We start from the raw sequence: 27,497 nt of genomic DNA on the forward strand, positions 1-27,497 counted from the left end.
ATTTTGTAAATCTTGCAAGTTTACTATTAAAGCTTATGAAAAGAGCGTATATGAAAAAATCAATATATCTTTAATTTTCGACTTAATTTAACCATCAGTTCTTCTTATGCTTCGGTCTCACATAGCAATGGAAATAAAAGTTGGCGAACATGATGAACATGATCGCCGCGGAGCAGCTGACCACAAAGAGGGTTCCCTGCGAGGCCGTGCACTGCCGCTGCATGGCGGTGAAGGCGCAGTGGCCAAACATGAGGAGGAACTGCAGCATTTGCATGAGGGTCAAGCACCGCTTCCAACGCACCGTATTGCCCTCGATTGCCGCATAGTAGTAGGCATACATGAAAATATGAACGATTACGTTGAATGAGCACAGGAAGAAGAGCTGACCCCCGTAGCCATAGAATCGTATTATCAAGTATCCGGCGGAGGGCATTAGGACGTGATGGAAAACGTGCAGGAACGTTATTTGCGAGTACTTCTTCCGTAGCACGCAGAACACGGTGTCCAGTAGGTCAACGATCTTGTTTATGTAGTAGGCATAGCTGATGCAGCGCTCCCAGTTCTTCAGCGGATGATCCTGCTGCAGGACGGTCATGCAGCGAAAGTTGTACGGTTGGAATGCCAACATGAAGTAGTATCCCTGAGGGAGAAGGTTTCCTCAATTGGAAATATGTCCCTATATATGCTGGGAATTCTGGACTCACGGGCAGGAGCATCATTATATTGTAGCAGATCTGGAACATGTTATAGTACTTGAGCACTCCTCGGAGATTATAAGGTTCACGATGCTCCATAAACTTTCTGCCGGCCTTAAAAACTACCAGAAGGTAACAGGTGAGGATAATTATGATGGGACCTGGTCCAGTGGCCAACGGCAGTTGCTTGGAGTCCGCATAGGGCGTCCTGAATATTTCCAACATATCTGATATTTATTTTCTACTATTCAATTTAACAAATAAAACTTTTGAGCCGCCTTGCTTTTACATATCTTTTCAAATGACTTAAAAAACACAAATATTTGGAAAATCGCATAATTTTAGTTGCTTGGGTGTAAGCTTTTTGAATGAGTATGTTTCCTAAGCAAGGGAGATTGCTTTTTATGTAATTCAAACTTAAATAAATTTAAGCTTAAACTGCGTAATTGCCACATATTTTTTGCACATGCTTGCCATACTGTTGGCGGGCCGATAAGTACGCTATCGATTGTTGCATAAATGACATACTCTGGCATCATAGGGCTATCGATTACCCATGGTCGTAGCTCTGGCATTTTGCAACTGTCCGTCTTCGGTCACATCACATTTTGTTGTTGTCGCGGTCGGAAAAGTGCACGGAGTTACGGTCGTCGATTCGTCGATTTTCCGTTAAATACAGCATACAAATTCCAAAACAAATGCGCGCACTCGCCGCCGTCGAAAACGCAGGGTTATAAGGTGTGTAATGTGTCCAATTGGCCGCAATGGAAAGTGAATAAAGGCCCTATAATTCGTGAAGTTGAAATCAAAAAAAATAAAATATAAAAATTTTCTTGTGCGCGTTTGCCAATGAGAGTGAGAGAGCAGGGCAGAAAGAGAGAATGAGCGAGCGAGCGAGAGCGAGCCATAATATTGCGTGAATCGAATCGAGCGACACAAAATTGTTGTAATTAATTCATATTTAATTGGCATTTGGCGTAATCCGAGTCTGTGCATAATAAAGCCCAATGCGAAGTGCACTCGTCAGTTGGCAGTCGTGTGTTTGTTGTGTGTCTTTTGTAGCGTAATGCGTATTGAGGTCACTTTGTACATATTATAGCAGCAGTAAACCGCAGCATAGGCACGCGTATCGTACATGTGCATGTGTGTGTGTGTGCGATTGCCCAATACCCATACTAGTGCATCGAGATAGCCACCAATGTTCGTTTTCATCCCACTGCCCAAGGCGAACAGCTGCTCTCCCCCTCCCGATCCACCCCCCTCCTCCTGCCCCCGAGGCTCTGCTCTCGTGTTGTTTGCGTTGTCGCTGATCGCCGGAGCAGAACCACAGGGCAGGTGGTGGCTATTGCCCACTGTGTCGTATTGTCCACCGCGCACAGGCACAGGCAAAGAAACAAACAAACAAACGAACGGGCACGCATTAATTATACTACTTAAAATATGGTCTGCAAATTGTGCTAAGCTTAACAACGCAGCGGAGAGTGAACGAGTGAGACAGATAGAGAGGGAAAGGGAGATGGAGGTGGTGTGGGTGATGGCTCCCCTCGCGCGCTCTCTCCTCGCGCTCACTGCTTTTGCTTTTGGTGTCTTCACTTCATGCTCCATTCACCTACTTTTACGCGCTCTGCGCTCTCTGCTCTCCACTTTTCACTCGATTCGCCACTGCTGCTGACGTTCGTTTTCTGAATTCCAAATGAAGTCATGAGCAGATTGTACACCAAAAGAAATAACCAAAACAAACACTATTAACCGTTTAATGGTTAATGCTTGTAACCTTTTTATGACCGTAGCATCACGTCTCCTTGATAAAGAGCACATTCGTGTAGTCACATTTTATGCCACGTAAATTAATTAAAATAATACGAATATGTACTAAAATTTAAACATACCCATGTTTTTCTACCCGTGTAGAAACAACACAATACGCAGCTAAACGCAAACGTCGTTGTCGCATTATTACAGCTAAAAAAAGAAGCAGAGTGGCATACAAAATAATATCATTGCAAAAAAAAGTGAAATTAAGTGTTTTAAAAAAAAAGAAGGAAAAGAAACCATAAAAAAACATGAACATGACATGGCCGCGTCTCGTTTACACAATAACTCAAAATTAATTTAATATGCTGGCAAATGAGCAAAGCGAAAAGCAAGCTAAAAGGTGAGCGAATAGCAGAATAAGGGGCACAAACTTAACAACGCATAAATAACAAAAGGTGCGGCCTACGATTTGTCGTTTATACGATCGTCCAGTTAGCAGTATCTATTTAAGTGCGACTTTGGGTTTACAACCTTGTGGTTTTCGCCTTTCCTGCCGCGTTGCCTGTGCGTGAGGTGGCGGATAAACCAGATTTAGGCCACTTCCATGTTCATTACACGCGCAGCGCATAAACCCTGATTGGGCCCTCAAATCAGCTACTTTGTAAGTGGTGGTCAACTTGTGGAGCAAAACAAAGGCCGCCACTCAACGCAACGCAATTCGATTCGATTAAAGTCCGGGGCCCATGAGTCAACCGAAAACGCAGAGACAAAGACAAGAAGACCTCCACTGAAAATAACAATAGGTTAATTGATTGTATGCGTAGTTATAATTACGATATTCATGCTATCTGAAAATGTCTTTCATTCTAATATATTCATCATCATGTCAAAAGGGAATGGATTTATCAAATATTAAAAGGGTTCGCTATACAATTGAAACCAAAGCTTCAATTAATGCCTTTACTTGAATATGAATAGACTTCAATATAGACGATTATTCTCTGAATCCATATATGTATTCTTGGCTGTGACTAATACGGGAATTCCCTTGAATTCTTTGCAGGCTCTGAATCGCGAAGGAGCTCCTGAACGGCTGCTGTTATCGCCATGGCCGCCGCATCTGCTGGCCAGCAACAGCAGCAGCATCAGCACCAGCACAAACTTAACATAGCTGGGAGTGCTGAGACGGAGGTCAGCGGGATGCACCATCCGCAGCAGCATCACCAGCAGCAGCAGCAGCATCAGCATCAACAGATCAATATGTTCAAGCAGCAGCAGCAGCAAATGTTGCCTCTGCAGCAGCAACATCATCAGTTTTTCCAGCAGCAACAGACGAAATTTGTATCGCGGGTCGTTACAAGTGCAGCGGTGCAACAGCAGCAACAGCAGCAGCAACAGCAACAGATATTACCAGCTGGCTTGGTAAACGGCAATGGCAGCGGCAACATGATGCAAGTGGCAAATCTGCATCTGCAGCAGCAGCAGCAACAGCAGCGAAACAGTCAGCAGCACATATTTGTCTGCCCCACCAGCAACCATCAACTCCTTCTGCAACAGCAGCAGCAACAACATCAGCAGCAGCAGCAACAACAGCAACAAACCAAACAGCGCCAGGCGCAAATAAAGTTGCCAATAAAGTCAGCGGCAACAACGGGAGCAACGGCAGCAACTGTTGCTGCTGCAACTGCTGCTACTGGGGCAACGCATTGCATGTCGACAACAAATGCGGCGCGTCAAATGAGTCAGAACAATCAGCTCTATGCCAAGAATGTTGCCAAAGCCAACAATGCCAGTAGCAATGGCCACATCAACAGGAAGACGGCCACTAGCTACAATGGAAATTTGGCCCCCGGCTGGCGTCGCTTGACCAACAACAATGAGGTGGCCTATATCAGGTGAGTAGTCAGTCGGGTAGTATCTGGGCACATCTGTGGCCACAGGATATCTGCCGGTGGAACGCTCTTCGGCGGGGGCAAGCTTGGGGGTTGGCTACATCGCTGGGCTGTGTTGTACGGACATGACATTTACAGCACGTTTGGCTGCCCGGGCTAAAAGTCAATCTGGTTATTGTCTGGCGAACGCAACGCATTCGAGAAGCCATAAAAATGTTCAGCGATCCCCCCTCGCGCTACAGGAAATGCCGCTGTCCATGGGGGTTACAGGGGCTTACAGTCGTCCGAAGGGGCGGTGGGGCATGTTATTTAGTGGGCGTCTGGTGGGGGGTTGCAGTAGTCGTGTCAGAAATGTTTTTGCAACCAGGCACAACAGCACAACATCAACAACTAGCAACCATCAACGACTCGGTGGTAAATATTTACCTGGCATTATCTGCGAGTTATCATCAAGCACACATAATTACAAACGCAAATAAAATGTTTGCTCAGATATGCTGAAAAGCATCGAGTATGTGGATATATCTGCTTGCCCGGGTACTTGTAATTGTTCTGGCTGTCCAATCGCCCCCAAGGGCCAAAAAACGGGGGGCCCCGTCTCAGTATATCAGTATTTCTTCTTGTTTTCTGTGTTTTTTTTTTGGGCCCTGTGCAAACTGTTTGCGAGTTTGTGGCTGTTGCCGATGTTGGGTAATTGTTGATTTTATAAGTGGCTGGCACTTCTGAGCGCTTGACTCGGCTCGTTGGGATAGTTTCCCTCGCAGCTGTTGCCCGGGGCTCATTTGCCCAGAAAGGGTTGCCTGGTTGCCTGGTTCTCTGGTTCCCTGGCTGGCTGGCTGGCTGGCTGGTTGAATGGCTCTGTGGCTCTGGGATAACTGCTTTTCGAACCACTTGTACGGATTATGGTTGCGATTGCGAATGCCGAATGCCCCGCTCAATTGGCAGATTGAAAGCTACCAGGGGGCATGTTGTTTGTTTTACGAGACCCGAGCTGAGATTCTCATTATGACAGCCATGATTATGATTATTGGGCCTTGGCACTCGACTCACGTAGCTTTTGGGGCGTCAAGAAGTTGCAGCTTATCCGACGCACTCCATTTACTGGCAATGTCACATTTCACTCAGCCGACCAGCCAGTCAGTCACTCTCTGGGCCATTACCCTTCCAGGACACGCTTTGAGGGCACCGCTGGCTGCCACGTTCACGTCCTCGCCATCGTCCTTTGCCCGCTGGTATTTACTTGTGCCCGGCGACGACACGACATCGTGTGTCAAGCGCTGTCATTGTCCACCACCAGCAGAAGCAACTACACCAACTACAGCAGGAGCAGCAGCTGCTGCTCATTTCCACGTTGCGTGTTGCTGGTTGCTATTTGCTGTTTGCCCAAGCGGATGGATGGATGGTCGCCATGGCCCCCTTTGCAAATTTTCGAGTTGAGCATTCTTTTTCGTGTTTCCCTAAGCCAGTTAAACCGTCGCTTTGCCAGCGGTGTTTTCTGAATTTCGGGTGACAAAACTTGCTGAAGCTAGCAAAAAATATGTGCTCCGTAAGTAGCTGCAAAAAAAGGGGTGAAGCTAGAGTACTTACTCCTTTTATTGTAGTAAACCGGTCACACACATTTGGCAGTACATATAAACTAATCAAACAAAGGCAAATTCACTCTGAAAGGCTCGAATTATAATGATAAATATACCATTTCCTATATATTTCTAAACTCCCAGTTGGCGAAACCAGCACCGCTGGCTCCATGAATACCTCTTTTTGTTTAGCTTCCGTCTGTGGCGCGAGTAGTTTGCTGGCGGCCTTCGTTTTGGCTGTTTCTCGGAAAGAATGTTGCACAAATTGTGTACCAAATCAATAATTGTTGCGCAAGCCTTTAAATCTGCTGCTCTTGTTGTTTGCACAAGTGCTAAATGGCTTTTGGCGCAACGTGACATCGGCGGAGTGCAAATTTAAGACTGTGACCGGGTCAGATTCAAACGATGTCGTAGTCGCAGTCGCAGTCGCATTCGCAGTCCCAATTCAAGTTGAAGTGGAAGGCAGGACGCCCACTGTGCGGCAACGGGCGCATAAATCATAAATCCAAAACGGCAGCTGGAGATCCAGCCAGCGATCGAATCGAATCGAATGGAAAAGAGGCAAGGGAAAACAGTTCGAAGCGCCCCGCCAGCCTGAATAACTGCCAAAGAATGCGGAATAGTTTTTGGCCAGCGCGATTCAAGCAGTTTTCAATTTTCCTGTCCCTATCCATGTACATACATCGGTGTGTATGTGCACCCTGCCGCCACGAGGCCTGCTCTTCATTCCCCCCTGCCTCGGGCTGAACCTTTCAGCGGCCGCGTAGGTTGCATCAGCAGTTGGTCCCTCCTCACTGTTTGTCTAGGCCAGGCCAACTGCGCGCTCCGCTCCATTGTCAGTTAGCCAGAGTCAGGCAGAAAGGCAGCCAGGCAGTCATTCAGCCAGAGTGGCAGACAGATAACGAGACGGACAGACCTTTGAAATGTGTTTATTTTACTCACATTTAGGCATTTGTTGCGAATCCGCCAGCTTAGCTCTGTCCTCTCCGACTTGTTGACTTTGGTCAACGCCCACCATGCGAATTTGTCGTTGGTGATATCGTGGGAAAACCCCGGAAAGTTTCGCTTCAACAGCCACTTTTGACTCATGGGAGTTGGTCACTAATGGCGGGGCAAAGTTTCGCATTAAACGGAGGATATAATTTGGCTGGATAACAGTTTATTTATAAGTAATGTATAACATTATGGCATCTTTCGTAATTTAAACGAATTCATCTTACAGTTGACAACTTAATTTATGAAGTCTTTAGTGAATTGATTTTAAACGTTTAATAAAGCATATCAAATAAGTTGCCTTGCTATAAAGTGCTGTAATATATATATATGTATATATATAAGGGACCTTTGGGATGATATTTTTTCTGCGTGGGCATGATTCACTTTGTTTCGTGGGCTGTGGGCTGTTGGATGTTCGCTGCTCGCTTTCTTTGCGCGTTGTCAAGGACATGAAGGCACAAGGACAGCGGATAAAGTCCTGCCCTGCCCGGCCCTGCCTGTCCGTCCATCAGTCCCTCGACTGCGGAGTTCCCTCCTCGGGCATTGGACTCCGTCTGGCTGGCTTTGTGCGATAATTTTTTACAGTTTCATGCGCCACGGCGTAGCTGGCCCACAGCCTTTGGGCCACGTTGCTGTTAGTGTTGGTGTTGTTTGCGCTGTTTGGGATTATTAATTTAGTAATAGGCTCAGTCTCTGCTGGAGGCCAACACCCAGTCCAACGCCCAATCCCAATCCCATTTGCAGTCTCAGCTGTCTGCACTCTCAACTCTTTTTTTCTGGGCTCGAGGGTGCACTCAAGGTCACAGGGGCGTAAAGCTTTTTCACCTTTTCTCACACACAGAGCTATGAGGTTTAAAAGACGATGGCTGATGGCTTCATGGTTTCCAGCGGATGGATGGCTGATGGGCGATGGCCACTCGACAGCAAACTCTTTGGCACTTGGCGTTTTGTGTGTATAATTTATTAAATTATTTTAACTCGTTAGCCGAACGCCTTTCATGTGGCCACAACGCGGCAAATCCACCCTAAACTGGCGCAAATTGTTGGCAGGGTGGGGGCGGGGAGCTCCTGCTGCACCACTCACGTTATTAGCGCATTTTGTGCAAATACCACACAAAAACCAGTACGAGGTAAAAAACAAATTTAATGAGTCGCCGACTTCTTCGTCGTCTGTCACAGAGAGAATAAAATCGGAACTTTATTACTCGCGGCCTTTCAAATCGATTTCAAGTGTACGCTAATGATAGCTGCATTGAGAAAATCGATTTGTTGAATCTATAAAATAAGGTTTAAAATAATGGCACTTTTAAGCTGAAATAACGCTTTTGGGTAGATATTATGGAGGTAGATATTATGTTAACTTATGATAATATCATGTTTAAAGTGGAGTACATAGTACTGAGTTACTGAATTTCCCTTCGTTTTGAGTTCACTAAAACAATGCCACTTCCCACAATGCTGACGGCATTAATTGGGCTTAATGGGATTGTAATCATGTGTGCTGCAACTATCTGTTTTTAACTGCCCTCTGCTCTGAATCGTATTAATTTCTCCGCGTGCACGATTCCTGCTGCGTGCCTGCCCTGCTGCCACAACTGCCTCAAAGGCGATTGTAAGTGGCAAGCGGTGGGCTCTTAAGCTCCTTGCCACGCCAGCTGCATACAAATTGAGCCATAAGCTTTTGGCGTTGATGATTCCCTATCCCTGTCTCGTTCCCAGTGTCCTTCGTGATGTCTGGCAATCGACTTGCCATCGATTTTTCCAATCTCGAACGTGGCTCAGTTGCTCATAAAGCTCTGGCCCTCGTAAGTAGTTAAAAATAATTAATAAAACAAACCAGAACCAGTTTCCTTTTCCTTTTCCCATTTTTTTTTTTTGCTTTTCTCCATTGATGATGATGCTGATGACGCTGCGACTTGCAACTGGGAACTGGGAACTGGGACTTGGTTGAAATGCGATGAGATGGGATGAGATGCGGAGGCATCTCCTGTTTGGCCAGCTAAAAGGGCTACTCAATTGACAATTCGCATACTCGTTTAACCCGTAACACGATTCTCGATGCTGTTGCTGTTGTATGTTGCTGTCGCTCAATTATATTGTTGTCCCTGCTGTTCTGCTCCTCCAGCTACCATCTCCCAGCTCCCCGAACTCCGTACTCCGCACTCCGAACTCGGAGCTAACAGCTCACAGCTCCTGTTGCTGTCGTCGTCGTTTCATTTAATGCCCTTGCCGCTTTCACACTTCATGCATTATTCAGATTTCCCATACGGCTTGGAACAGCAACACGCTGAGAAAAATGTTCTCTTATATATGATGTATTTAGTGTTGTGAGCATAGTGAGATTGTCAAATCTTTTCATCACTTTAATTTGTTTTGGAGAACCCTTTTCATACATATATCCGTGCTAGATTTGATCATAGTACGTCCTTATTGTCAATATATTTCTCTCCGTGTTGACCTGCACAGTACTTCAGGGTCAGAGGAAGTGCGGAGCTGCGGCGAACTTGAGCCCTGGCATCAGTCCTCCGAGTTCGAGTGCCTCAGATTCAGATTCTGAATCAGATTCAGATTCAGTTCCAGCTACCGCTTTCCTTGGACGGCGTCATCATGAGCGCCCTTGATTCCTTCAACGTGCTCACACTTTACAATTAATAAGCAGCTACGTTTCCTTCCCCCTCCGGATTTTGCGTTCTTTATTTTGCGTACGGTACGAGTTATGTACGAGTGTGTGCTGTTTTTATACACACACTTAAATCGAAGTAACCCCCAGCTCATGCGACAGCACATTTATGTCGGCAGATTTGCGGTCATGCGTGGCCTGATTGGTGGGAGGGGGCGACGGTGAGCGGGTTTTTTGAAAGGGTTAACTTGTGTTGCGAAGGGAAAACCGCCCATAGCAATCGCAATCCGCAAAAGGGGCTTGGCATTATTAAAACTGGATTCACCGCGTCTCATTCTTTCCTCTTTTTAGGCATTAAATGACCGAAATTTAAATCAATTTTTTGCCTTCTCATAATTTTATGGCGCATAGGCGCGTTTTTTCGCTCGCTAAATATGTGCATATGTATGAGATCGCCTTTGTTCGATCTCGCAGATGTGGAGTTTCTGTTGCGCATTTTCTCAAGACAGCAATCACCCCGAGATTCCAGTCGCATATTCTGAACCTGAATCGGAAACCCTTCAGGAATGTCAACTGTATCAGTACGCAGTTACCCTGCAGAGGGTCGCAAATTGCTTTATAACGCAAATAACTATATAAACAGGTTTTCGCCACATATAGTACGATCGCTTACGATCGAAACTAATTTATGCGCAAATCACTTTACATTGTCATGCTAATGACCGCTTTGGCAACGAGCTGTTAATCAAGCACTCGACCATTATTCATTATCCATTTTCCATTATCCATTATCCATTGGCCTCTGTAGTCAGTCACTTAACTGCGGCTAATTGCCCCCGGGATATTGGGATAGTCGACCAAGTTCGCAGTGAGTGGGTGTTGGGTGTCTGGCTGCTCAAAAGCACTGGCCTTCGCTAATTGCATAATTTCCATAAAACAAATTGTGCGTTTAGCTGGTGAATAACGGCATGACTGCCGTCACTTAATTAATCACGCCCATCCACTAATGCATTTATCTCTTTAACCCCTTTCTTTTCTATCTTTTTCCAGCCCCTCGGGCAAAACGCTGCGCACGCAGTTCCAGATCAAGGACTATCTGCTCACACAGGGTACCTGCAAGTGCGGCCTGCCGTGTCCGCTGCGCCCGGAATTCCTATTCGACTTTAATGCCCAGGTAAGTCAAGTGCGGCAAACTGAAGTAGGTGGTAATCGTGCTGGCTAATAACCATAAGGCCCAAGTAGGCAGAAAATAGGTAGTGCCCTTCGAACAAGATCCATTGAAGATACATTTTGAGATAGCAGACTTTAAAGTTGGACTTTAAAGCTACAACCTCTTTAGAAATGCCATTTCTTTAACTCCATTGAATCTGTATCCTTTTCGTGCTCATAATTAGCAATCATGGGCCATATATTGGTTCTGAGTCTTCTGGGTTTCTGCTTCGCGTCACGCTGACATCGGCCAAACGGCGAGCTGGACTTGTTTGTCTCATAATTGGCTGTAAATACCGCGCCATGAATGAGCGCTGATCCAACGAACGGGGGAAGCCAACGCCATGTAGCTATGTATACTAGCCTATACTAAATCTAATTGAATGTGCTGCTAGCTGGCTGGCTGGCTGGGAATGGAGGGGCAGATTGGTGGGTTTTCGGCGCGGGAACGACGACTGACTGTCGACTTTCACTGAGCTTTACTCGACTGCAATGTAACTGGTGGCGGTGGTGCTGCTGCGCCCCCTTCTTATATGGCCTAACCTCCTCATCGCTGCGCTGGGGCTTCCAGATTAACGCAAAATATTTGTAAAACCAGTTTGACAACAAATCGACTGTGACGACGACGGCGACGGCGACGAGGATGGCAGCGATGGAAGCGATGGCAGCGACGTCGACTGCATAATCACGGAGCCAAGTGAGCCAACTGAAGCAACCGATTCTCCATGACCATCTGCCGCTTTTGCTCTGGAGCAGCTCCAATTTGTATATATCTATATATCTACCATCTATACGCTTTTCGGCCGCTTGCCGTGGCGGTGCATTGAAAATCGCAGTGAAATCGCCTGCAATGAGATTAATTTTCAACAGTAACAAAAAACTGTTAACGGTAAATCACGCCCAGAACTCAACTTCTTTTGGCCTTTTTTATTTCGTCTTGGTCTTGGTGCTGCTGTTGCCGTTGCCGTTGTTGTTGTTATTATTATTATATTTGGTGCGCTGCGGCAATGTTGTTCTTGCTGGTCTTATTGGCTTCTGTCTCGCCTTTCAGCATTTGTCCGTTGTCTCCGACTCGCCCCCATCCCCTCCTGATATTCGCAGGGCTCCCGCCTCCCCCTGCTGGGGTCATTAATTTGAGTTTATGGTTTCCCTTTGGTTTTTTGCGTGACGTTGATGCCGTCAAGCGCCAACGCCAACGCCCCACCAGCCGACCAACCAACCAACCCAACCCAACCGACCGACCGACCGAACTGGAGCCCCTTCTCCTCCAGCTTTGGCTATCCAGCATACCACCCGCGCACATTCAATGTCCTTTTAATATGCTCCAACAAACTTTTGAGCACTGCACGGTGGGAAAATGTGACCTGACTTTAAGGAATTCATCACAATGGATTTAATTTCAGCCAGCTAGCGTGATATATATATAAACTGGTGATCATGAAATGAAATAATTAGTTCCAACTTTACTAAATGAGCTGGCTTAGTTTGGAACAGTATGGAGTATTTGATTATAGGCCAACTATGGAATGTCATTCGTTTTAAAAGCTTTTTTCTTTGTTTGCTTGTAAATTTATGATTATGGGTCCCAAAAAAGCTTTTAGTGACCCATAAATTATAGGTGCGCAGAACGCTATTTATAAATCTGGTTCCACCTCAGACGAGAATGTGAAAAAGGCCTAATATTTATACGACAAACATTTCGGGGTGATTAATTATCATTGAATTGATGTGAGCAAAATGGCTGTTTGTTACTCATGTTGTTCTTTCATTTTTGAATTATTTTTAACTAAGTTTAGAAAAGCTTGCTCCACTTTTTACTAATTTCCGTATGAATAGCATTAACAATCATTAAACATTTCGATTGTTCAATTTAATCTCAGTGCACTCCACACGCATTTTAGGTTGAATGTCTGAACCCGCCAGCGTTGATTGTCGTCTTTTGTTGGTGCTGCTGCTGCTCCAGCTGCTCCGTCAATCGATATTTCGGTGCAATGCACTTATAACTTGGCTCATCCCAGCCACCCACCCACCCACTCCGCTCCATGTACACCCCCCACCCCCACGCCGGTGCCACGCCCACTTGGCTGTGCATCGTTGAACTCCCACCACAAAGAGCTCCTCACAGCTTCCATTTGAGTGCTAAGCTGAGCTGCGTATTATCAAAAGGCAACCGCAATTTGTTTACTAAACACTTCATTGTGCCACCGATAGTCCCCACTCTTTTGCTCTTTCCCTCCGGCTGCTGCCGTCCCTTTCTCTTGGCCATTCCCACATTTTCTGACCACAAGTCGATGGCTCTGTGTGTGTATATGCGTGTGAGAGTGTGTGTTGGCCATAACTTTTGGGCTTGGGGATATTCGTACATATATGGCGGTATATATCTAGAGGTAACTGTTTTGGATTTCTTCATTTGTGTGTCTTGTCTGCGACGCGTTTGGCGCATTCAACTCAGCCATCGCATTTCATTTTGGGCCATGATTGATGGCCCAGCATGATGAAGACTACGTTCGCTGATTTGTTTTGATTACGACCATTTTATGCTGTCGCCTTAACTGCCTTTCTTTCCCGATGTGAGATGTGTGCCGTGAGCTGTGTGCTGTGAGCTTTGAGGTGTGGTAGGTTAGGGATTTCTTTTCATTTCATGGCTTTTTGTTGGCCCCCCTTTCCATTTTGGCGCTCGGTGAAAGTCTTGGCCAGAGCTAGACAAAGCGGCTGTCAGTCATTGGAGTTGAATTGAACATGGCCATCACATCGCCTGGCAGGCGCAACTTGTCATGCGCTCGAGGTTGGGCCTGGCCTGCAAATTATGATGTCGTCTTGGTATATTCATGATTTCGAGGTGGATATTGGAGGGGCACACAGCGGCCGGACGGGGCAACCGACAAACTGTGAGTGTTTTAGTGGCTCCGATTGGAAAGTTGGAGCTGAAAAATAATGCCAAGTGGAGCAGAGAAGCTGTCGGCCGGCAGACAATTGCAGTTGCAGACATAACTAGTTTTGAGTGCCTCGACTAAGATTGCCCAAGACACACTGGAAAATAATATGACCAGCACCAGATTATGATCGAATTAACCAAAAAAGATGTGCTTTCAAACCAAAATGGTTTTATTAAACCTTTTTGCTCACTAGCTTTGGTCAGATATATTTTCTCAGTGCATTTTCACGTCTGTATAGTAAATAGTTAGCCAAATTCCAGACATCCGATAGCATCTAATGGCCCGAGCATGAGGAGGAAAAGAAATGCTTTCGAGGGTAGCAAATGCAATCCGATTAGGCCTGCCATACGCCACACTGATTGATGTATAATTTATGTACATAATGGGCTTGTAGACACCAACGCGGCGTGTACGTAATATGGATTGCGTATACGCCGTGTGGTTAATTAGACATACGCATCGAGTGAAATACATGGTAATTACAACGCATTTGGTATTCGGCTGCGGATCTTTAATTATGCCATATACAAAACCATGCACATATTTCTTCACAACCGCACAGTCCATGACTCAGATTTCGGTTTATGGCCTCTTAATGGGTGTCGGTGGGCGGGAAAATCCAGGGGGAGTGGGGCGAGGTCTGCTTTAGTATGACGCAGGCTTTGTTGTCCGTCGACTGAGCGGTTCTCTGCCAGTCAGCTGCAATTGTCGATAATTAAACAATTATTTACAATTGAAATTTTCAATTGCTAAGTGCAAATGAAAAACCGAAAACAAAGCAAAAGCGTTCGACCCGGTTCGTTTGGCCATTTTTCAATTTTTTGTCGATAAGTGCGAGACAATTGAAATTGATTTTCCACAAGGCGTCCCCAATGTATTTCCATTTCGAGTGCATTGCACGCAGCAAATTTTCGAGCAAGGGGACACAAGGGCAGGTCCCACAGGCAAGTTGGGCAAACAAATAAAACGTTGGACCCAGTTCGTATTCCATTCGCTCGCATGCAGCAAAAGGCGAAAAGCAAAAGCATAAAGCACAAGCACAAGCTAAAAGCAAAAGCAAAAGCAAATCAAAAGCTGAGGCTGAGGCTGAAAAGCAGCGCCAACAAGGCAAACAAACAAACTTGAGAAGGTCAGCGCCGAACGATGTCAGCAGCAACGTTGTTGCTTTATATTGTTGTTTAAATTTACAGCTTACAATAAAAATAAAGGCAATATTAATTGTTGTCGTTGCTGCTGCGGCTGTTGATGTTTACGATACACAAACACACGCATTCAGAATGTCAGAGGCGCATGCACAAAATATTCCATTCAGGGGTCACTTTAAAAATGTTGATTGACCTTTTTCGCGGCTGCCTCGCTTAAGTCAACACACGCTTTTGTAGTGAAAGGCAAAAAGCATATTTTAGTAACTGGAAATCAATAGCGAGCTATTCATCACTGCTTAAATCATTGACACGCTTAATTGGTAATTAAAACGTAAAAAATCCAACTTTGTATGTCTAGTTTGCACCAACTAACAAACTTGCCACTGATATCGCAAGTTAGTTTAATGGGTCGCAGTCTAAGCTGCATTTTAATTATTCCATAGATTACAATGTGTTGCAATCCCTTAAATGTTCACATACCCGCCCGAGCACGACTTCTGACTCGATTACGCCCAGCTGACTTGAACTGAATGTGCGTGAAGGTTGCCTGCTGCCAATCATCAGCAATCCGCGGCAGCTCCGGGCTGTACAGTATATATACACGATATGTGCTATATGCGCTATATGGTACTGTATGTGCTATAGGGTACTGTATGCCGTGGCGCGATGTCAGGGCCAGAAATCGAAAGTGAGCCGCGGACGACGGCGATGGCGGCGCATTGTTTGGGTGTCACTCATTCATTCAGGGCTATCCCCGAAGCCGGGGCATGTTCCTCCTCAAAACGCAGACCCCTCCAATGGGAGGAACGTTCACAGTTCTCGCCTGATTCTGACGCACACGAGAAGTGCAACCAAGCACGTCCGTCAGTCGGAGCAATCCACCTCCTCGTGATCCTCCTGCTCCGCCTGCTCCTCCACTTGATTCTCGACAACTGCCGCTGCACTTTTCGGCCAATTTGCATTTATAAACATTTGCGGAGCGAGGCCACGGATACGGATGCGCCGGATAGTGTGCGAGGGCAAACTGTAGCAGACAACTTAGCATATTCATGGAGCAACAACTAAAACAATTAGGCGGCAGGTGGCAGGTAGGATGGGATGGTGTTGTTTCCACCGATTCGAGCCGCATCTTCATCCACATTTCGCTCTGTTGTTTTTTCGTTTTCGGGGGTAATTTGCACGTCACTTGAATGTGAGCAGGCAGACTTGACTTGACTTGTCTTGATGGCAACGGCAACGGCAACGGCGACGGCGACTTCGACTTTTGCCTCATCCCACTGCTGGCCGTCTGTCTGGGCATTTTAGCCGTTTTGGTGGCAAAAATTGAATTCCACTCGTTCCCTTCTGCTGCTCTCCTTAGCCAGGTCACTCGGCCCGCTTGGCCCGTTTTTATAGAAACTTCATTAGTCCAAATTAAATGTTGTACGCGCCGTGAGCAGACAGCGTGGCATTGCCAGGACAGCTTCCCGGCTGCAACAGGACCCAGCCGGCGATGGCAGGCAGACAGGTCGAGAGCTTTGCTTCACTGAACCGCCGAAGAGTGGTTCACCGAGCAGGAGCGCACTGAGGTGCAGATACATCCAGGTGGCCGGCCAGGTTGACTGGCAAAAAGTTTTTGGACCACAGCAATTGAACGTGGCACGCTGGGCTGGGCAAAGTTGTCGTCCATCTCACGAGCGGCGTAAATTGAGTTGCCAGTTTAATCCTTTAACTGGCCCGAAAAAAGATTCCGCATAGATCGATATCAGTTTGCGGGCTTCCACAGCAGATTGAGCCCTTTATTGAAATTCTATGGGGCATATACATACATAATTGATTCCTTCTTAAATTGTTTTGAGCACTACACTTATAGTCCTCTTTCTACATTTAAGACATGTTTCGTACTTGTTAGCCAGAAAAGACTACTTTCTGGCGTCTAAAAAGTGCCAGAAATCCTCTAAGTATTCATTTTAAGGGAACTTGTATTTATATACTGTTTAAATTTAGTGTTTCGTGCGCACTTAAGTGTCGTGTCGCCTCGATTTGATTTAATTTCCGCTTTAAACAGGTCCTGCCAACGTGATGCAGTGAAATTTATACATTTTCTGCGCACTGCCAGGGTTTCTGCTTTTCAATTTAGTTTAAATGTGCATCCTGCTGGCCGTCCGGCTGCCCTCTGCCCGTTCGTCCGTTTTCCCAGGGTAGAGGCACCAGCCCACTCCCATTCCCAGAAACTAACCAGAGAATCGAGCATTAACCAGAGAATTGCACGCGCGCCCGGCGACCGTTGAGCGATTTCCGTTGTGGGTTACGTCATGCACTGCCCACGGTTGTAGTTGTCCTGCGGGGATGGGATTGGATGAAATGTGTTGGGTTGGGATGGAGACGGGGCTTCGGGCTGACAGGAAAATCTTGCTGCAGTGCTCCTGCAGCAGGAGTTTTGCACTGGCGCTGGGCACAGGCGACGTGACTGAGCGATTACTCATATCCGGCAGCGTTGCAAGTTCCTGTTGTGAGTGCGCACAATTGCCCGAAGGAGGTCCGTGGCCATGTCCATGTCCGAGCTGGGATTCCCGAGAGCTGGCAAAGCATGGTATCGGACAAGAACCGAGACAGTGCCACCCCCACACAAAGGATTAAAGCTGTCGGCCGGCTGCCGCTCGACAGTCATTATGACGTTAATGAAAACCAACACCGACGTTGCACCTGTGCATGCTTCGCACCTGCACCTTGCCCTTCGCCTCCTCCTCCTGCTCCTGATCCTCCTGCTCCGGCGTCTCCTACTTGGCCGCCACCAGCATAAGTCTCGCCCAGCTCGTTTGCATATTGGCCAAGCCGGCTCTTGCTGGACACAACCCCCACCGGGCTAAAACCACCACCCCCTTGCAGGGCTGTGGTAACCACCTGCCGCCTGGAACCGCCCCAAATCGCTTTGGCTGTCTGGCACACACACGGTTCGTTTTAATTTTCACAATTATGCATGCAAAAGTGCAATGTTTGTTGGTATTTCGCTGGCATTTTCGTTTGGCATTTTGTTGCGTGTCGCACACACGCCCCCTGTATTCCATCTCAGCGCGGAATAAGCCCAGTTAATACGTCAAAAATGTAAAATGCATGTTTCCCTGCATGGATTGGACACTTTTCGGTTTGTGTAAATAATGCAAATATATACATATATATGTATACTTGTATATCTGTGTGTGCGGCGCATACGTACTTTCAATTATGTATCCGTATGGCTCCGCTCATGTATGTAATGCCCTGTATTCATTAGCCGCACGCTTTGTGAATTGGTGGAGTGAAGCGGAGTGGAGTGGAGTGGATTGGATTGGATTGGATGGAGTGAAGCGGAGTGGAGTGTCAACGCGTCGCCTCAACGCTTGGCTGGATTTGGTGCTGCTCCTGCTAATAACCATTTTGGTGGCCATTATGCTGGGCCAATGGGATATGCTCGGTTTGTGGCACGGTTGCCAAGAAAAGGGCGACGTAATGATGGCCAAAATGAATTAGGGCTTTTCGAGGACATTTTCGAGTGACAGGTCAAGAGATGGAGATAAATGTTTGGTGACATCAGTTATTCAGGACCTTAAATGGGATGATCTTTTATTAGGCATGATAAATTACTTTCGGCATACTGGAAAAACTATTTTCGTTGTCATTTTTAAACGCAAATAAGGCAACACTACGAACTGCCTACTGCATTATTCATACTAATAAGTACTCAAACATACAAGTTATTATCTAACCGTATAATCTTCAGACACTTTATGAGCAAAATAAAACAGACAAGTTATTTACCAACTAAATTGAATTGCTTTCATCTAGTATAGTTTACACTCAAGCCACCACTAACTATTTTATTATCTTTCGACTTGTTTCTAATTAGATATTATAAGCAATTAGTTCTGATCTGAACACCACTGAGAAAAGGTAGTTTCCTTATCTATACACTTATATAAAAAATATATTGATTAATTGCATGTAACGAGTAATCAACAGTCGTTTATCATATTTCTGTTGCAATGTTGCATTCGCTGTTGTTGCCGCGGCTGTCGACAGCAGAAGCTGTAGCATCAGCACAGCTATTGCTTAATTATTTTTCCATTAAATGCCAATTAAATTGGGATATTATGTTTGCAACTCGCATTGAATTTCCTGCGTCGGGAGCAACAAAATATAATCGAGGTGGGGATCCCACGGTTGCCAGGCAACGTTTGATTGCAGTTGCATTTTCGTAATTTTTGTTTTTACCATTTTATTATATGTACATAATTTGCCTGGCAGACAGACACGAATTAAGGATAGTAGGGGCAGATTTCACTGGATTGGTGGCCATCCTGGTGGCAGACGATGACGACGACCCAGTTGGCAATTGCAAAATGTTCTACATCCATTTGTTTGTTTGTTTGTTTGCCTGCTTTCTCTATGCCAAGAGTGGAAGAGCGGATGAGCTGGGGTTGTCAGGGGGATGAGCTGCGGTTTTATTGCATTTCAAAAGTTGAAATTATGTTTGCTTTCTGCGGCAAGGCGGGCGCCGACTGCCTTTTGACTAAGTGGCAAGCAAAGCTGCAACAAAACAGCACTTGAAGTTGCCTTTGTGGCATAAAGCAGCAGCAACAGCAGCAGCAGCAGCAGCAGCAGCAAAAGCCCAGACATTCCAGGGGATTTTGGAATGGGTTTGATGTCCTCTAATGGATTTATTTCAGCTTGCTAGGGCGTGGTCACTTAATAAAGTTGGCTCGTGCTTATAGCATGAATAAATTGATTTAGCTTATTGAATTGATCAAGTTTCGTTTTTACTTACACTACGTGTGAGCTAACTTTAAAGGAAACTTTAGGGCACTAAATCCTCCACAGCAATCAAGCAATTACCCCCAGAGATGGCCTCCAGTTTCACGTTTCATTATCCCTCGCTTATTTGCCAATGATTCGTTTAATTTCAGCACTTGAACTTACAGAATACATACCATACCATAGCATACCAAGCCATGCCATGCCATTCCGTTGCCATCGTCGTCAGGTTACTTGGGCCACTTTATTGCCTTCTCCAATTGCTCCTTTTCCTCGGTCTGTCGGTCAGTGCGATAAAAAGCCGGGGAGCAGATGAGCCGGCGGAGCAGTGAAACATTTTAATGTTTAATAACCAACTTTGGCCTGCGGAATGTTCAGTTAAAGCGGCCCGGTCAGTGCTGGTTCCTAAAAGGTCCGTTCCGAGTGTTTTGTACAAATTGCTGACCCAAAATGGTTGCGACACGTTTCCAGCGCTTGGCTGGCCAATGAAGCAATTGCCATCCACTGATTGAAATGGCAAAAAGTGCACGGTCCCAAAAGGGTCGTCCATCATCATCACAAAATCCGTTGCCCCCTCTTTGGCCCGCTTCATCATCCACATGGCCATCATCGTCATGGTTCATAAAGGCGATGGAGGCGGTGGAGACGGCAGTGGAGGATGAGTCCGTTGTCGGCGGGGGAGGCCTGCAAATCGAAACCTTTGCCGGCGATTCATTTGCATAAATTCCATGCGCACCTGCTGCTAAAAAGGAAGGAGGTGGGCACCACCACGATGCGGTCGCCATGGCAACTTTTGCCAGTCTTTTGATCTGCTCAACTCGATAATGATGAATGCGATGCATTTGATTGGATTACATGTGTACTCGGCCGGGGCTTCGTTGGATATTCATTTACACAATGCTAATTGGACGGCTGCCTAAGCCTTGGGCCAAGGTCGTCGTATTCCTAAGTAATCAACCCAATGTTTTCACTCATCTCATCAATTTGCACAGAAAGGGATATGGAAATTTGTGGAAATCATTTGAATAATGCGAATGCGACTGAAATTTGATTTCGTGCTGCGAGATGATGGGCATGATGATTAAATGATTATGCTGTCAAGCAGAAAAATCTGTTGAAATGTGATTAAAATAGGTTTTTCATTAAAAAGCATCCTTAATTGACTTGACATGTGTTGCTATTTAAAGTCACCCATGTGAAGTGCATTCAAATAGCTTTACGATGTTATTATTACCAAATGAACATCGAGGTTCTAGGCACATGCTTTTAAAAGTTTGGATTTTTCCAGGGAACTTTGAAGAGTATCTCAGCAGTGCCGCCTAATTAAAGGGTATGGAAAAGTTAACGTCAAACGGCGCCTTGGGCGCCTATCTAATTTTTAACGAATGCCACTCACGTTTCCCATGCAAATTAATAGCGCACACCCATCGCCAATGAATGTGTGCGGCTGACAGTATATGTATACATTGCATTTGCACTAATGTGTGTTTAGGGTGGACCTTTACACGCGCCGCTTGGCATTCCAAGCGCGCTGATTAAATTTTCGATTTCATATTTGACAGTCAGCGTGGCGGACGTTTGTGGTGGTTTGTGGATTGAGGGGTTTTATGGGTGTTCTGCGGCTTTCGTTATCGACGTTTCTGTCGACGAGTGGCGGCGCCTAATTTGATTGTTGCACAGCATTTACACTAATTATGCCAATTTTGTTGCCTTATGCTAATTGCAGGTGCCCAACATGCCGCTCAAGTTGCCAACGGAGGCGTCAACGGCGATGCCAACACCTTGCCTGCACCAGCGGCGATTTCTGGAATCTCAGCAGCTTCAGCTGCCACAGCAGCCATCCCAAATGCAACAGCAACATCTACAGCAGCAGCAACAGCAGCAGCAACAACAGGCTGTCAAAGATGTATCTGTAGCCGTAGCCGTATCCGTATCTGGGCCAGCAGCTGTCAGCGATGTGTTCTCCACGCTGATGACATCGACGGCGAGGACGGCGACAACGGCGACACCAACAGCAGCGACATCACCAGAACAGGCGGCAACAACCACCACACATGAAATGGCCAACAAAGGTGAGTGGTAATTGTAGCATGGGATCAATAGCCAATATCCTTACAATCGGGGATAAGCCGAAGCCATATTATTGCATGTCTTTAGTTGGGCTTGTGTAAATATTGAATAACTACACACACGAGCAGAGTCATTATTTATGATAATAAATAGTAATAATAACAGCTTGAATAGCTAGATCAAAGAGCTCAACTAAATCGCTTGGATTACGTATGAGCATTGCAAGTAATTAGCTCCGTAATGAGTCAAACGCCTTCGTTGGCCACACAGAGCGAATGCCTTTTTAATAATTCGCCAATTCAATTCGTTTGGAAGTTCTGGGAGTGACGGACGCCTTCCTGTTTTATCGGCGCCACGGCAACCCTGGCTGTCAAAGCGCCCCTGCGGGTGAACATTTGCTGCGCTCAAAAGTATGCTATGGAAAAATGTGATGGCTGCATTTTTGCGCAACTGCAAAAGTGGAAGGAAAGGCTGGGGGAAAGTGTAGAAAAACGACGACAACGACGAGCAAGACGAAGACGACGAACGGATGCCCAAGTGCTGGGGAAGGGGCAGAGGGGGGGAGGGTGGGCAGGATATAGCCGGAGGTGAGGTCAGGGCAAAAGGAAAACTAGTGTAGATACGTGCGAAAAGTGCAGGCTGGGCCAAGGAAAATCCTAAGCAAAGCAAAATGGAGCACAGCAGGAACTGCACACAAACACACAGGCGGCCAGCACACAGGCACACCCATCGCATTTGTGCACACACACACACACAGTTGGGGTCAGCTGAATGTCCTTAAAGGATTTGAGATTTTGTAAAAACATGCATTTTTTCTGGTTTATACAAACCAAGTTGTTCAGTTAAGCTAAGAAGTAAGCCTTTTACAGTAGTTTGCTGGCACATATTAAGATGGTCATTAGGATTTGTTTCATACTATATCCTCAAAAGGTTTTTCATTACTTTCTTAATTCAGTTTCCTTTCTATCTCAGCAATAACAAACCTGCAATGTGACTAATCGAAATCAAATTTGGCACTGCTAGTAATTTGACCTCACCTGTTAGCACACATGTACATATGTACGTATGTACTACGTACGTGTGTGGTTGTGCAAACAGTTGCAGTGGAAAAGGTGCTCGATGTTGACTGTGGCTGCTGCCAAGTGAAAAACGATGCCTAGACAATGATAAAGTGAAACTGCACACACACAGTGGGCTGGGAACTGCAGCGGGAGGGTGAGAGCTACAGATGGATATACACCAGGATACTGGGTTGGGTTGGGGAGTTCAAGGAAATAAAAGGATAAAATCGCAAGGCGAGCGAGCGAGCAAACAAACCCAGCGAAAGCTACGAGTTCAACAAGCTTAAAACAGCACAGTGTATAGGTGGTTTTGGGACGCGGATGGTATGGAATGGTGATGGCTAGGGATGTGATGGGATGGGTTTGTTTGAGCATTGGCAGGAAGTGCATTTCGGATGCTATCCACCCGTTTGTCGTCTGTTTGTTGTCTCCTCCTTGCCAGATTCACCACCGCTCCGAAACTTGGGATTGTTTTGATTTTGCCTTTTGTGTGACCAGTCAAAGGAAGTTAACGCGCTCCAAACAAAAACCAGAGCGTTAGTCAAAGACACATCCCACCCACCATTCACTTGGCTTTCCCCAAACAACCCCGCCACCCACTGGATTCTCCCGACCAACAGCTGCAGGCGCTTTAAGGCGGACAGAGCAGCATGATAAATAAATGTTATGTTTATTAAAGACCCCGACTGCTGGGAAACATTTACACTTGAGAACGCCGTGAGCGTTTTGGACAGCTCGCATTTGGAATGGGATTTCGACTGGCTTGGGTTACGGATATATATATAGCCACAGCTTCTTGAAGGTGACACAAAATGGGGAAAACTGCAAAAGTTCAGCGTTGATTTCAGTGACTCAGGAAGCCAATTAGCAAGATATACAAAACTTTTGCCACTGAAAATAGAATTTTGCATCGAGGAATGAATGGATTTTTGCGCGGGGTATATCTGTTGGAAACAAATTGTGGTATTTATGATTAATATTTGTGAGAATGTGGTTTTTTTTGTCATTTTAGGGCAACTCAAGAGTTGAAAGAGTTTTGACTTCCAAGTTTTAACTTCCAAGAATGTGTTACTTTCTGCTCAAGCTGTGTTAGGGTATGAATTATTCGTGCCGTATTTGTATTGAACTCCCTCTGCAATCAACCGGGAAGCACTTGCAAAAACTTTTATTCTATTGACACCGCACCAATTCAGCATCCGCACTTTCCTGCATTCCGACCTGGTCCCTCATATCTGCAACTGCCGCAGGCTGTCGGAGTTTTTGAAAGGGGTTTTCTTCCAGCAATTCAAAGCAATTTGATTTCCATTTGAGATATTTGCCCGCCGCGCCGAGTGCAAGGAAAAAGGAAAACAACTGCAAAACTGTTGCCAATTTGGGGGAAAAAGGTTCTCGCTGTTCGCAGCTCGCACATTCATTCATGAATTCGTGGCGGTGGAGATGGAGATGAAGTAGGCGTGGCAGGGGGCGAGGTGGACAAGGGACACAGCTCAGCAGTTGGGCAAACATTTGGCAAACATTGTTAAAAACTTTAAAATGAAAAGGTTAATTGAAACAAAAGGGACTTGATGGCAAAAGTTTAACCGACCGCGTCCACTGCGTACCGCCTACCAGCCACGCCCACGGCCCATTTGCACCACCGCCCCACCATTCGGACTGGAGCAGACACTTGCAATCCTCCAGGCGGGTGGAAAGTCCAATCAGCGTCGCATTAAAAACCCCGCACAAAGCAAAACTTTTCCACGATTTAGAAAATTTCGCGAGCCATCGCAGATCATGGGGGGATATCACCAGAAGGTGGCGCCTTGGTGGTGGTGCAAAAGTTGGTCAGACTGCGGTCTGAGTGGGTGTGGCAAGTATTTGCGAATCTCTGCCCTCGCTAAATGAATTTAAATTCTCTGTGGCCGGCTTTGTTCTCATTGTGCGTACATATATATTTTCATTTTTTAGGGGATGCATCCCTTTTAATTTTTTGGGTAACGCTTTTTAATTATAAGTCTGCCATTATATGCTTACGCTTGGAAAAAAAAAAAGAAGCAGCCACTGATGATGTTCCACCTATACCCATTTTTCGTTTGAGGCACTTGCCGCACGTTTGTGTGTTCTGATTTGGGGATTCCACTGGACCCCCCGCTTGCCCCACCACCAAACTCGCAGTTTAGAGGACCTTTTGTGTGTGGGTGGTGTTTCGTTTGGGCGGGTGGACACGTTGCGGGCACTTTAAGGGCACGACGCGCTTTGCATATACAAACCAAGGATGTCTTGACCTTTCACTGACTTTGCCTTTTCAATTTGTTGCTCCATTTGCAGACGCTGATTGCCACAAGTACGGCAATAACAAATTACCTGCCTCAAATCGGACGGCGACCACGCCTACGCCAGCTCCAACGCCCCCGCCTCAGCATCCAACTAGTCAAGCATTAGCATTAGGCGGAGTTCCAGTTGCCGGCCATCCCAAGCGTCCAACTGGTGGCCATGTGATAAAGCAGTCAGCCTCCGTTCTTGGGCCACCATCCACGCCGCCCATGGCTACCGGTGGACCCAACACAGTCATCCAACAGCAGCAGCCGCAACAGCAACATCCCAACTTCAAGGACGATCCCGCTGGCTATCTGCAACAGCAAACAGCACTGCTGCATAACAGTCTTGGAGTCGGTTTGGATGCAACGAAAACGGCGGCTGGCACTTCCACTGCGAGAGCTCTGCCCCAAGAACCCATTGTTCACAGCTCGCAGCAGCACCAACAGCAGCAGCAGCAACAGCAACAGCAGCAGCAACAACAGCTTCAGCAACAGCAGCATCTGCAGCAGCTGCAGCGCCAAAAGATCCGTCGTCTGTCGCTCTTTGGGAAGTGGGAAACGGATCCAGCACCTGCCACCAACCCCCAACCATCAAGTGGAGCACGAACACTGCAAGCGGAAGCTGCCGCCTTCGCGCGCCCCCAAAAACCACAGGTCACTAGCGTAACACTGGTGCCAACTCCCCAGGAGTCTCCAGTATCGAGTAGCGCAGCCGAGACGCTGGAGAAGCGACCCGAGCAGGTGGGAGCCATATCCACCAGTCACGAGAGTCCGCGACAGAGTCTGTCGTCGCCCACGGACTCGGTTGACTCGGCTAAGAGCACGCCTTCAGCCTCACCCAAACCCCAAACGCATGCCCCACTGCAGCCGCAGTTGCTGCAGATGCGTCCGCATCTCCAGGCGAATCTTTCAGCTCAAGCGCCCGTCAGCGTGCCCGCCCATGTACGTGTTATGCGTCAGCAGCAGGCTCAGATCATTCCCGGCCAGCGCTTGCCAGTGGCCAGCAGCAGCGCTGCGATGGCCACGATGACCAGGAGCATAGTGACCTCCACGGCAGGCACGAGTACGATCACAGGGCGGCCTGTGGCCACGACGTTAACCAGCTCGAATCCCACTGTGGCGCAGTTGCAATCCATGGCGAATGCCATGAATGGAGCTGGTGGTGGTGGGCAATTGATAATGACTTCTTCGGGACAACTACTGGTCATACCGACGCCCAGCAAGCAGACAACGCAGCATCATCGTCCTGGACAGCCCGGACAAGGTGTCATCATCCAGCAACAGCAGCCGGCGGAGTTGCATCCCCAACCGGGAGGTGGCTATATCGTCAGTCAGCCCTCCCCGGTGGCGGCGGCCAGCTCTAGCAGCAGCAGCAGCACTGTGATCTTGAACTCCGGCGGAGCCAAGCTGCTGCACCACCAGATCATCACCTCGCAGGCTGGCCAGATTAATCAAGCGACTTCAGGTGGAGCTGGAAATCAGACGCAGACGGTGCTACTCAACACCCTGCCCAATGGGGGTTACATTGTCCAGCAGCAACCGCCATCGCAGACGCCACAGCAGGCAGAACAGATCCTGGCGATGCCACAACCGCCTCCGGCTCAAACACTTATCATCAGCTCGCCGGACACGAAGAGAAGAGCGCGGAAGCGCAAGAGCTCTGTATGCCATACACCGCCGCCGAGTGGATCGCCCGCCAAAATCATTTCGCCTCAGATCTCGCCCAGCATCCCAAGCCAGGCACCAGCTCTGCTCCACCAGCAGGCAGCTGCAGCAGCGGCTGCTGCTCCTCAATTCCAACAGCAATTCCAATTGAGTCCTGGCATTCAGGGAATCGTCGTTAACAAACCTAATCCTCCGCAGCCTCAGCAGGCACAACAGCTCCTGCTCCAGAATGGGCAAATCCTGCAACAGGTTAATCTCATTGGACAGCAGCTTCTCATGCCAGCCGGGTTGGTGATGGGACCAGATGCCACTCTGCTACAGATCCAGAATATGCCCGCAACCAGCCTGATGACGCCGCAGGGTCCCGTGATGCTGAGAACGCCATCGCCACAAAACAAGCCGTCTTTCATTTCTCCGAGCGCCGGGGGACAACAGTACTTAGTGGGCGCCAATGGGCAGTTGAGTCCCATCGGTCAGATCTACTCCACGCCCATGGGTCTGGTCATGCCAACTGGTCAGCAGGGAGGTGCCTCCTTTGTGCAGGCTAGTCCCACGACAACAACTATACAGATCCAACAACAGCCAGCCCCGCAGCCCACGCAAATCAGTTTGCAGCCAGCACAGGCCACCTACATGACAGAGGCGGTGATGAGTCGCCAGGGAACGGCCGCCAGTCCGCCGGACACAACTACCTGTAGTCCACGAAGTCCGGAGCGACCTGCCAGCCATCGAAGCAGTGGCAGCGATATGGTGAGTTTTTGTAAATGGAGTTTTCTTCTCGATTCCTTTTTCTAATCACTTTTGTCTTC

The 27,497-nt window shown here is 47.1% G+C and overlaps 2 protein-coding genes across 10 annotated transcripts in view; one reads left to right on the top strand and one right to left on the bottom strand.

The window, feature by feature from the left end:
• Positions 1-49: 49 nt before the first annotated feature.
• Positions 50-1,065, bottom strand: LOC6555308 (elongation of very long chain fatty acids protein F). The gene is made up of 2 exons (XM_001982045.3): positions 705-1,065; positions 50-640 (listed from the first exon to the last, which is right to left on the bottom strand). Exons 1-2 carry the CDS (start codon positions 918-920, stop codon positions 95-97), a joined length of 762 nt encoding a protein of 253 aa, XP_001982081.1. The 5' UTR covers positions 921-1,065; the 3' UTR covers positions 50-94.
• A 167-nt stretch (positions 1,066-1,232) lies between these two features.
• LOC6555309 (methyl-CpG-binding domain protein 5) overlaps positions 1,233-27,497 on the top strand; it is a 29,665-nt gene continuing 3,400 nt past the window's right edge. For 6 of the 9 annotated variants that reach the window (XM_026975659.1, XM_026975676.1, XM_001982046.3 and 3 more), the window contains exons 1-6: positions 1,233-1,433; positions 2,607-2,850; positions 3,514-4,345; positions 10,586-10,709; positions 21,322-21,667; positions 25,034-27,438. In XM_026975659.1, coding sequence (XP_026831460.1) covers positions 3,558-4,345; positions 10,586-10,709; positions 21,322-21,667; positions 25,034-27,438 — 3,663 coding nt within the window. In that variant the 5' untranslated portion in view covers positions 1,233-1,433; positions 2,607-2,850; positions 3,514-3,557. Of the gene's footprint in view, positions 1,642-2,485; positions 2,851-3,513; positions 4,346-10,585; positions 10,710-21,321; positions 21,668-25,033; positions 27,439-27,497 lie in introns of all 9 variants that reach the window. The other 3 variants (XM_026975665.1, XM_026975662.1, XM_026975668.1) reach the window with 3 other exon arrangements.

Source organism: Drosophila erecta, unplaced genomic scaffold, assembly GCF_003286155.1.
Source record: "Drosophila erecta strain 14021-0224.00,06,07 unplaced genomic scaffold, DereRS2 tig00000000-arrow-pilon, whole genome shotgun sequence".
NCBI lineage: Eukaryota > Metazoa > Arthropoda > Insecta > Diptera > Drosophilidae > Drosophila > Drosophila erecta.